The 11,892-nt window shown below is 30.5% G+C and overlaps 1 protein-coding gene across 2 annotated transcripts; it reads right to left on the bottom strand.

Annotated features, from left to right (window-relative positions):
- Positions 1-16: 16 nt before the first annotated feature.
- On the bottom strand, positions 17-9,441 carry LOC128161806 (uncharacterized). Of its 2 annotated transcripts, none has more exons than XM_052825213.1 (5): positions 9,335-9,441; positions 3,422-3,506; positions 2,740-2,918; positions 2,070-2,228; positions 17-1,560 (listed from the first exon to the last, which is right to left on the bottom strand). In XM_052825213.1, the coding sequence occupies exons 1-5, from the start codon at positions 9,375-9,377 to the stop codon at positions 1,373-1,375; spliced, it is 654 nt and encodes a 217-aa protein (XP_052681173.1). In that variant the 5' UTR covers positions 9,378-9,441; the 3' UTR covers positions 17-1,372. The 2 variants fall into 2 exon arrangements, with proteins under 2 accessions (XP_052681173.1, XP_052681172.1); XM_052825212.1 differs by lacking the exon at positions 9,335-9,441 and adding an exon at positions 6,827-6,971.
- Positions 9,442-11,892: the final 2,451 nt, after the last annotated feature.

The raw sequence follows: 11,892 nt of genomic DNA, 5'->3' as shown, positions 1-11,892 counted from the left end.
ATATATATATATATATATATATATATATATATATATATATATATATAATGTTTTCCAACTTAAAAGCTAAAATACTTGGATTTTATCTTTACAAAAAAATATTTATGGCCTTATCATCCTTAAAATTTTTAGGCAGATCTGGTGGTTAACTTGTTGACCACCCAACTTTTTAAAGAATGGCAAACAGATATAGTCGCACCTTTGGTTAATAAAATACAAAATGAGAGGTATCTTTGTATTACAATAAAAACTTGAATATACTTTTCACCAAACTGACATAAGTCTATTTGAAAGACGTCTTCTTTTATTTAAGAGTCAGTGCTTTTCAAGCCTTAATGTAGTATGACTTAATAAATAAAGGACTTGATGTTTACCTCAGTTTCTTAAGTACATAAAACTGTTTTACAAAAATATATTTCATTTGAAAAAGAAAATGAATCATCCATACAAAGAGGAAATGAAGCGACTCTTTTAGTAAGATTGCATAGATTATATTCAGGTTCAAAAATTCTGTATTTGATTAAAAACAAATTTAGTATACTTTATCGAAAATTCACAGAGATTTGGAGAACAGGCAGCCTATGCAAACCCTCTCCAAATAAATTATTTTTTGACAACATTACTATCTTAAGAAGAAGACCTCTGTACAAAGATATAAGATAATAGTAAACTTTTAAACTAAAAATATTGATAAGAGTATATATTATATTTAAAAACTACGCCGATTTTTTGCAGTGTTTACATGCGGGACGCTAACAATGTAATAAGATACCTAAATATTATTAACCAATCAGAAATCATAGAAACATCAAATGCATAGGGGCTCACCAAGGGTTACACACTACATGAGGTATCATACGGAAAAAAACAGAAAATGGGTAAAATAATGATTCAGTCGTTTACATAAAAACAGTTATTTAAATAACTTTCATATACTATATGGCTTATTGCTTTGAATTGCACTATTTTTTTCATCAAAGTTTGAGATAGATCTGATAGGAAATTGGTTTAGCATCCAGCTCCCGTAAACTTTTTGGTAAAAGTTTAGATAAATTCAAACATTATTGCATAAAAAGTGCATACGACAGAGTTAATTACAATAACGCGAATGCGTTATTTTCTTTTTCATAGTTATTGTCAGCAATTCAAAAATCCGTAAGAGGTGCTTTTCGAGATTTAACGCGGATAATTTAATATTGTGTTGCCTTGTACAACTAGCAAAGATATGAAATTCCGAGTGCCTAAAATTATTATTACCTATAATAACTAATGTAAGATATCTTAAAATCCGCGAGAAGTACTTTTCAAAATTTTACGAGGATAATAATCCCGCAGATATAATTAAGATTAAGTTTTTTAGGCGGCGAGGTTTTCATCGAAACATGGAAGAGTATTTTGGTGGGGGTGCAGATCCGATGTTGGTATTGTAGACAGGGGGAGGTACTCCGTATTGGTTGGGGAGCTGTCCGTACTGAAAGGATGAACCCTGACCTATACCATCGTTTACCGTATTGGGCGGATAAGCGTGTTGCTGAGAAAGAGTTGCGTTTTGAACTGGAGCTACAAAAACGAAAAACATATGTAATGAATATGTATGTGCAATCTTTAAGAATCCGTATTAGTCCTGGCTTCTTGATCATGTAGCATTTTCAGACTGAAGTCCAAATTTTAACAATTCATAAAATTATAATAAAAGTTATCTAAATTCCGCTTTGAACTAATTTTGTAGCTATGAACGCCCTTGATAAACTATTAATTTCTCTAAATTCAAACAACAAGACAGTGTACAAATTTTGAACACGTTTACAATAATAATACTTTCGGAAAATTTAAAATACATGTACAACTCATTAAACAGACACCGTGGTAACTAATTTTGCGTGTGTTTGGTTATAGGGTTACTTTGCGTAAAACAAAATAATGTTTATCGAATTACAATTTTTAATAATAAATATGTTTTATTAATAGGGTGATATGGTACAAATTTACGTAACTTGAATGTGCAAGTTTTTCATTAAATCCTAGAAAATTGATACCCACGCATGTCGTTGAAACCCCAGAACTCTTACCTGTGTTGTTACTAGAAACCAAACCCGGTATATTGATTACATGAGTACGCCCGAAGTGGCCGCTTAAAAGGCCGCTAAAAAGTGATTTCCGAGGACCAGAGGTTACTGTAATGGGCGGATAAGCGTGTTGTTGAGAAAGAGTTGCGTTTTGAACTGGAGCTACAAAAAGGAAAAATATATGTAATGAATATGTATGTGCAATCTTTAAAAATCCGTATTAGTCCTGGCTTCTTGATCATGTAGCATTTTTCAGACTGAAGTCCAAATTTTAACAATTCATAAAATTATAATAAATGTTATCTAAATTCCGCTTTGAACTAATTTTGTAGCTATGAACGCCCTTGATAAACTATTAATTTCTCTAAATTCAAAACAACAAGACAGTGTACAAATTTCGAACACGTTTACAATAATAACACTTTTGGAAAATTTAAAATACATGTACAACTCATTAAACAGACACCGTGGTAACTAATTTTGCGTGTGTTTGGTTATAGGGTTACTTTGCGTAAAACAAAATAATGTTTATCGAATTACAATTTTTAATAATCAATATGTTTTATTAATAGGGTGATATGGTACAAATTTACGTAACTTGAATGTGCAAGTTTTTCATTAAATCCACGAAAATTGATACCCACGAATGTCGTTGAAATCCCAGAACTCTTACCTGTGTTGTTACTAGAAACCAAACCCGGTATATTGACTACACGAGTACGCCCGAGGTGGCGGCTAAAAGGTGATTTCCCAGGGCATACATTCTTGCATACAAGATAGAAAATAATGGCAGCTACAATCCCAGAAAATATTATCATCCCTACTACGATTCCAGCCCAGGCACCGCCGCTTCTACAAGTGAAAAAAGCAATTATTGTTGAGTGATGGACAATAATTGTTTTTTTTTATTACTAGGGCTTGGTGGTCAGAAATTACCTATCAGATCTATCTTTAAAATTTTGCAGCTGATATTTTAGCTATCATATTAAAACTATCTTGAAGTGTAAAACATTTAAATAGTTTAGTATTAGACTAATTTCTTATACAGCCTACACAACAGGCATAATGTATTTCTCTCTATAAAGTTATCTACATCTCCTACCTAAATTCACATTCAAGAAGATAATATATTTGTTATTGAAAGAAATATATATATATATATATATATATATATATATATATATATATATATATATATATATATATATATATATATATATATATATATATATATATATATATATGTATATCAAATTGTAAACGGATGAATGGTAAACGAGATATGCAAACCCTCACTCAACCCTCACTCAATGGATGCAATCAACAAACATTGTTAAAAAAGTACTTTGACTTACAAACTAGTATCCGAAGAATAGTAAGAGCAGTAGTAGTAGCTATAGTAGTAACTGTAATAGCAAGCATCTGACGCCTTCGACACACCTGTCCGAATAAAAAAAACACAGCACATGAATAAATGTAACATAATTTTTCAATAAACCACCTGTGGATCCACTGGGTTTTGGGGTGGAGTTTAAGGTAGGGTAAAGAAGCCGATGTATCTTGATTTTGTTAGCCATTTGAATTTAATGAATATGAATTTTAAGGGAGTGGTGGGTGGGTGGATCCGGAGCCCTCGCCCAATGGCCTTCTACATAAGAAGATCCGCGCATGTTTACTTTTTTAAATCAAATTATATATTTGATATCCGATATAATCTTAATCTAGTAAAAATAAGCGTATAAACAGTAATAGATTGAAAAGTGAAAGTCTTTCTTGAAAGATTCATTTTAATGTAAGAATTCAATAAGTAAACCTTGTTTTTTTCTTAGCGGACGTGAGAACAGAATGCGTTATTCTCTATGCTAAATTCATATCTCTCGAATTTTGCAAGTCATTTAAACACTAATTTATATCACAAAAATAAATTATCATGTATTATTGCATACATGTACGTTATAAACGATTATATTAACCATACATGTACGTTATAAACGTTTTTATAAACCATACATGTACGTTATAAACGTTTTTATAAACCATACATGTACGTTATAAACGTTTTTATAAACCATACATGTACGTTATAAACGTTTTTATAAACCATACATGTACGTTATAAACGTTTTTATAAACCATACATGTACGTTATAAAGGTTTTTATAAACCATACATGTACGTTATAATCGTTTATATAAACATGTAGGTGTCACTTTTCATTCAGATCAGCTGTTCAATTTCGAATCCGCGCAGGCCTGCGATGAGTCGACAAAAAAGTACGCAAAGAGAAGTAACCCCATTATTATTACATTACATACAATCGTAAATTACTTATCTTGGCTTTAAATTTATTTGAATGTGTTTCTTTTCAATGAGACCAAGACACGATATCTAAAAATTTATATGTATAAAATGGTTGACTTGGGCCTTTTCATTGTTTAGTCAAATCCTTTCAATTATTTTTATATTTAAGGATAAGCTTGTACAAACAATATACACAAGTCAGAATTCGTTGTTATCCAAACAAAACTAGCGCTCGAGTTTTGTTTTTGTTCACAAAAAAAAATATTGTAAAGAAATTACCATAAATTAAACAAACTGATTTGGGACTTAGAAGAAAAACTGGTTTAATGTTTATTGAATAACATATCTAATTCAATTTCTTTATTGAGAAAGACATACGTACAATTATGTTTTACTCTCTCTCTCTCTCTCTCTCTCTCTCTGAGATTAGATTATATGAATTAAATGTTGAGAGATTTGTATACTTGTTTGAATATTAGTATACTTGATCATCATTTCGAATACACATATTAAAACCGGACATGTTAATTGAAATCAATCTACAGGCAATTGTATTTTAATATTATTATTATTGAGTAACGCCTGCAAAATCTCGATTGCGAAATGGATTAAAAACAAGATTTATTTCATTTTTTCGGTTTTGTGTTAAAAAAATCAATCCATGATGATTAAAATATGAAATCAAATCCCTGAAAAAACAAGGGACTAGTTCGATAGAAAGAAAAGGCGAATTATTTTGAAATTATTTTGAAATCACCTGTAAAAATATTATACATACTACAAATGTTAGCTGCAGATCTGTAGCTCTCTGGTTGAAAAAATTCGGATAGACAAACCAGAGAGCTACAGTTCCAAGCGTTGTAAAAACCTCCGATTTACGCCGCCGTTTTTGTGTCGCTCGCTTCGGGAATTATATCCGACTTTAAAAGCATTCAACCGCCTAAAAAATTGGATTTAATAATCAAACATATAGTTTACCCTAACTCTGCTAACTTCGTTTTCCTTTCAATGGTTCACAACGGCCATCCTTCGCCTTGGAATGTCATCGTTTTAAAAAACTCGCCTTATGACAACCATGTTTACCTAGTAGCGAGATCTCGGGTGCGTCGATTTACCCAAATGGACCCAAATGAAACCAAATGGACCCAAATTCAAGCGGAAAACAATTAGAATAAAATCCTCATAATTTAGGGAAATTTGGAAAAATAAAAGCCGAAGGTCCATAACAATAATTAAAATTATTTTAAAAAGTTGTTTTATTTTTATACAAATACAAATACAAATATTTTATTGGCACAAACACAATTACAATAATTGGCAAAGGCCCAATGAATATATAAGAACACCATTGTATGTTTACAATAGTTGCATGTACTACAACTATTATAAACATAGTTACTACAGTATATATATTTTTACTGATCTATATAGATCAGTTTAACATTTCCTTAGACTAATTGACATCTGTGTTCAAAGCAGTCATTAATGAATTTAACAGTAATATTTAAAATAGTATGTATTTCACTATTTAAACATACATGTAAAATGTATCTTTCTTTGTCCAAGTTATTGGCAATATTTATTTTACTTAATCTTATAAAAATTACTAAAATAGCTGTTCCTTAGATAAGAATAGGCTTTACATTGAAAAAGAAAATGAGTTTCATCTTCAATTGCACCAGTTTTACAAGCATTACAATATCTTTCATTCCTAATTGTGGCATTATATATACATGTAATATATATATATTTATATTATTTGAATACACATGTAATTACATACATTATATACTTTTACAAATCGAGATAAAATGCTCATCTTTATTTTTCAAAAACAATTTTTAAAGATATACTGAAATAATTTTAATTATTGTTTTGGACCTTCGGCTTTTATTTTTCCAAATTTCCCTAAATTATGAGGATTTTATTATAATTGTTTTCCGCTTGAATCGCCATTTTGGTCGCCATTTGGGTCTTTATTTTTCTTAATAACGGCTGACAACCCCATGAAATGACTAAAACAAGTGATAATATTAGTAATAAGGATTTTATTATAATTGTTTTCCACTTTAATCGCCATTTGGGTCCATTTGGTTTCATTTGGGTCCATTTGGGTAAATCGACGCACCCGAGATCTCGCTACTAGGTAAACATGGTTGTCATAAGGCGAGTTTTTTAAAACGATGACATTCCAAGGCGAAGGATGGCCGTTGTGAACCATTGAAAGGAAAACAAAGTTAGCAGAGTTAGGGTAAACTATATGTTTAATTATTAAATCCAATTTTTTAGGCGGTTGAATGCTTTTAAAGTCGGATATAATTCCCGAAGCGAGCGACACAAAAACGGCGGCGTAAATCGGAGGTTTTTACAACGCTTGGAACTGTAGCTCTCTGGTTTGTCTATCCGAATTTTTTCAACCAGAGAGCTACAGATCTGCAGCTATACAAATGTGTACTTACACAAGATTAGGAAAAATAATCTGGCCAATGAATATTCCAACATGATTTTTTGATTAAGAAAATAAAAAACTTTTCTAGATCAAGCCTTATGTCAAACGTTTCCTTAATATCAATTGTAGCCTCGTTTAATGATGAATACTTATACATGTAAGGGTCAGTTTTTGGGGTCTTTAAATACTGGCGAAATCAATATATGAACTTTTGCTGTCCATTGAGATTTCTACAAAGTACTTCAGGTCTTTGTTTGCACTTCAAGCAAACATGCACCAATGAACCCGTGACGTAGAAAACATAGATTTTTAATTTACCTTCGGTGCTTAAGATAGAACTGACCTATTATATTCGATTTTTTTAAATTTGGAAATGCCGATATTGTTGCCTAGTATATGATTGAAAGATTATGATTTTTAAAAGAATTCTTAACTTTGGACTATTTCATAAATACACATTTTCCAGTGTCTTTGTCTGAGAATTCAATTTCGTAATCATGTATATTCCAATTTTCATCAAAAACCATTTTAATGTTTAACTGTACAATTGCTGAAAATTATGTAAATATTCTAAGAAATAGAAAATCGTTCTTTGAGTATTATCTAGTGATTAAATACAACCGGGAAAGTTCGCATCTATCAAAAAGTACTTTGGGCTTTATTAGATTTAATCACTCCAGACAGTATTTTATAACCTTATGATACTTAAATAATGATTCTTTATTCGTTAATTATTTTCCGCTTTAAAGTAGAGAGAGAGAGAGAGAGAGAGAGAGAGAGAGAGAGAGAGAGAGAGAGAGATATGAATAAATCACTCTTCTTTATGATTGTCGATGATTGTACACATTCCATGGTGTTAATATTTTTAAGGGTAAGACCTCATACATTACATTCGTATACATGCAGTGTAGTATAAGAACAACTTTTGTATTAATAAATACCACTTTCAAAAGAAAAAACCCAGACACAAGTGATAAAAGCATTCTGACTATTTCACTAGCTTAATCGATACATTTTTACCTAGTAAAAAATTTAAACATTTGCATATTAATAAAATCTAACTGTATTTATTTTATTGTCATAAAATTATTTTTAGTTTATAAATATGGTGGGAAAGGGTGATTTTAGAACCATTTTAATAAGACCTTGGACTTTCGGTTGGACGTAGCTATCTATCTCTTGCGTCAAAACAAGTTAAAATGAAGCTGGTTTTAGGCGAAATATGCACCGATTGCGTAGTCTCAGCTCAAAAGCCAGAAAAATCTTGTTGATTTCAAAGAGTCATGGCTGAGTGGCCAGCAGTGAAATAGACAGGCCTGCGTTACTAGCTGTTTGATACAACTACCCAAAGTCCAAGCTCTTGATAAAATTGTTCTAATTCAATTCACCAACGAAGAGGAGGGATAGGATAGAGAAAAAACAAATAAATAAATATAAAGCAGGGTGTAAGGGAAAAGGGGTAAAAAATAATGTAAATATCTTAGATTTTTGGCCTTTGAAACTGTTTTACCAACATTTATTGTATTCTTCATTTTTTGAATTTTTCATAATGGGTTGGATTTGTGAATTGACAGTTTTTATTGAACACCTGACGTACTAATCATTTTGATAGGCAAAATACATGTCATTTACCTAATTACTCAAATAATTGTTGTATGTACACAGAACATGGACAAAAGTACCCGGTAATCAACAATGTTAAAAGTGATAAATTTAAGAATTTATCTAACAGAAAATACGACAGCGAGGAAAAGAGGCACTGATTACAAGTATAGGAGTTTTAAAACAACACGAGGTCAAAGAGAATTGACTGTTGAATAATTCCAAATCAGAGCATTTCTTTTAAATATGGATTAAAGAAAACATAAAATTGAAATGCTTTTATTCGATATTTTTTCTAGCTATGTAACAAGAGTTTGGAAGCACACAGTGCCTGGTGCAATCTGTTATACGATACGCTTTTACGGTCGTTGTTGGGCGCAAAATATGATGGGTTTCTTGCATTCCATACGTTTTGTTTTGCAAAATCCTTGCAATAAAAACACAAGTTTTAACTTACAATATCATATTAATTTTAATAACAAACACTGTAAAAACGTGTAAGTCACAAATGTAACATTAAGCTCGTAAGTAATATTCGTAACGTTAAGAACATAAAGAACATACGTAACGTTAAGTTTAATAAAGATGCGCATGATTAATTCCGATTATCTTAATTTAATAAAAAAAAAAACCGGACATGTTAAATCAATCTATAAGGAATTGTATTTTTAATATAATTTTTATTGAGTGACACCTGCAAAATCGCGATTGCAAAATGTATTAAGAACAAGGTTCATTTCATTTTTTTGGTATTGTGTTAAAAAAAATCAATCCATGATGATTAAAAAATGAAATCAAATTCCTGAAAAAACAAGAGACACATTTCGATAGAAAGAAAAGGCTAACCATTTTGAATTTGTTTTTAAAACACTTGTAAAAATATTATACATACAATGTACTAAGAATATGTACTTACACAAGATTAGGAAAAATAACCTCGCCAAAGAATATTCCAACATGATTTTTTGATTAAAAAATAGAAAATTTTCTAGATCAAGCCAAATGTTTAAATATTTCCTTAATTTCAATCGAAGCCTCGTTAAATAATGAATACTTTTACATTTAAGGGTCAGTTTTTGGGGTCTTTACTGGGGAAATCAATATATGAACTTTTGCTGTTCATTGAGATATCTGCAATGTACTTCATGTCTTTGTTTGCATTTCTATGAAAAAAAGTCAAACAAACATGTACCAATGAACGCGTGAAGCCGAAAACATAGATTTTTAATTTAGTACCTTTGGTGTCTAAGATCGACCTGACCTGATATATTCGATATTTAAAAAAAAATATTGGAAATGCCGATAAAGGTTATGTTACTTAGTATATGATTGAAAGTTTAGAATTTTAAGAACTTATTACTTAGGGAGTCAGAAATTTACAGAAATTCACAATTTCCAGTGTCTTTGTCTGAGATGAAACTACAAATCAATATTGTTGTTATGTACAGTCAAATAAATTCCATCAAAAACCATTTTAATTTTTTAACCATTCATTTGTATTTGTCACCTTAAAGTAAATTGAGAGAGAGAGAGAGAGAGAGAGAGAGAGAGAGAGAGAGAGATGAATAAGGCACTGTTCTATATAGTTGTCGATGATTTTACACATTCCATGGTGTTAATATTTTTAAGGGTTTAATACCGTAATACCTCATACAATCGTGAACGTGCAGTGTGGTATAAGAAAAAAAAGTGTCTCAATAAATGCCACTTTCACAAAAAAGAACCCTACACAAGTGATAAATGATAAAACCATCCTGGCTATTTCACAAACTTGATCAATACATTTTTACCTAGTATAAAATATAAACATGTGCACATTAATAGAATCTTATTGTATTTTTTTTATTGTCATAAAAGATTTTTTTTTTATATAAAGACGGTGGAAAGGGGAAATTTTAATTCAATTCACCCACGGGGTGGAGGGAAATGGGTAAAAAGATAAATGTAATTATCTTAGATTTTTTGCCTTTGAAATTGACCAATATTAATATTGTAGTCTTGATTTTTGCGTTTTGCATAATGGGCCGGATTTGTGAATTGACAGTTTTTATGGAACACTTCTAAAATTCGTTTGGATGATACGATACGCTTCTTTGGTCGTTGTTGGGTGCAAAATATGATGGATTTCCTGCATTCCATTCGTTTAGTTTTGCAAAATCTTTGCAATGAAAAACCAAGTTTTAACTTGTAATGTTTTATTTTTATTGACAAACATGGTAAACACGTGTAAGTAACATACGTTAATGTTAAGTTATATTTAAATGAACATGGACATGGTTCCGATTATTTTAACATAATAAAAACAAAAGATGCCTTAAACATTTAAACTGGACATTGTGTTCAGTATAACAAACATTTTTTATGAACAATAGACAGGCACATAAAGGCTTTCCCTAAACTCTATCAGGTGAGAGCTTAGATGTGTTACAATGACTCGATTGTCGTTGTCAGTTTAAGACTGCATTTATCTCCTATAGAAGTACAGTTGCTTATAGCTTTAAATTTTAAGCAGAGCTGATTATTCATTGGTTGACCACCCAGCCTGCTTAAGGATGGTTTAAAGGGATACAATTAATTAAAAAAAAAATAGATATAAAATAAATAGCTTGCTTTACAATACAACCTTTGGATATAAACTCACCAAGTTTCGATTTTTCTGTATGAAGCATTTATGATATCTTTATTATTGTTTTTCATGCCTTAGTATAATTTTAATAGACAGTGGACTTTGTGTTGACTTATATATTTAATACATGAAACTTTTTTTCAAAAACATTTTTCATTAACAAAAAAAATAAATAAATAAATTACACATACAATGCTAGAAATAAAGAGGCAACTCATCTGGTGATAAGGCAAAAATAACATTCAGATAAAAATATCTGTATTTGATAGTGATTACAATAAAATTCAACAATTGACAAATAATATCACAGAGAGAAAAAACGTTATGTGATACAAATAACGATTACCTCCATACATGTACAAACATATCACAGACACGCGCTTGATCTTTAGTGTAAGAACAAAACAAGGCATCTAATTGCAATTATCTAGAGTACCTTGAGGTCGCCCCGACAATGAGGGGTTATGTTGCAATTTAGGGGCGTACTTTTCGTCAATTTGATTAGAATTCGGTACTTAAAAGCTCGTGTTTATACTAACAGGGTCGATCAATGATCTTAAGAATAAATGTTCTTAGGACGAAGATCTCTGTTTAAAATAAAGGTATCGAAAGAAAATATCGAAAATTTGAACTGAAAATATTAAGAGTTTTATTTAACACATGCTGTATAGTTTTTTGCTAAAAATCGCATTAATTTTGTTAAATTTGTACGGTAGATCTGATGAGTAACTTGTAAAACATTCAGCCTCCTTAATCTATGGAGTATAATGTACATCTAAACTTCATCACAGAACAAGTATTTTTGATTACTTATTCTGTCGTTTCGCATACAATTATACCGCAAAAAA

This window comes from Crassostrea angulata, chromosome 8 (genome assembly GCF_025612915.1).
Source record: "Crassostrea angulata isolate pt1a10 chromosome 8, ASM2561291v2, whole genome shotgun sequence".
In the NCBI taxonomy this organism is placed as follows: Eukaryota; Metazoa; Mollusca; class Bivalvia; order Ostreida; family Ostreidae; genus Magallana; species Magallana angulata.
Note: the sequence above shows the minus strand (reverse complement) of the source record. Positions and strands in the feature narration are given on the sequence as shown.

Excerpts from the sequence above, each read along its gene's own strand:
- LOC128161806 (XM_052825213.1), bottom strand. The coding sequence starts at position 9,377 with ATGTTGGAATATTCTTTGGCGAGGTTATTTTTCCTAATCTTGT. Across the intron at positions 3,507-9,334 it reads GTTATTTTTCCTAATCTTGT|GTGTGTCGAAGGCGTCAGAT; the intron begins GTAAGTACATAT and ends TTATTCGGACAG. Across the intron at positions 2,919-3,421 it reads TATTCTTCGGATACTAGTTT|AAGCGGCGGTGCCTGGGCTG; the intron begins GTAAGTCAAAGT and ends TTTCACTTGTAG.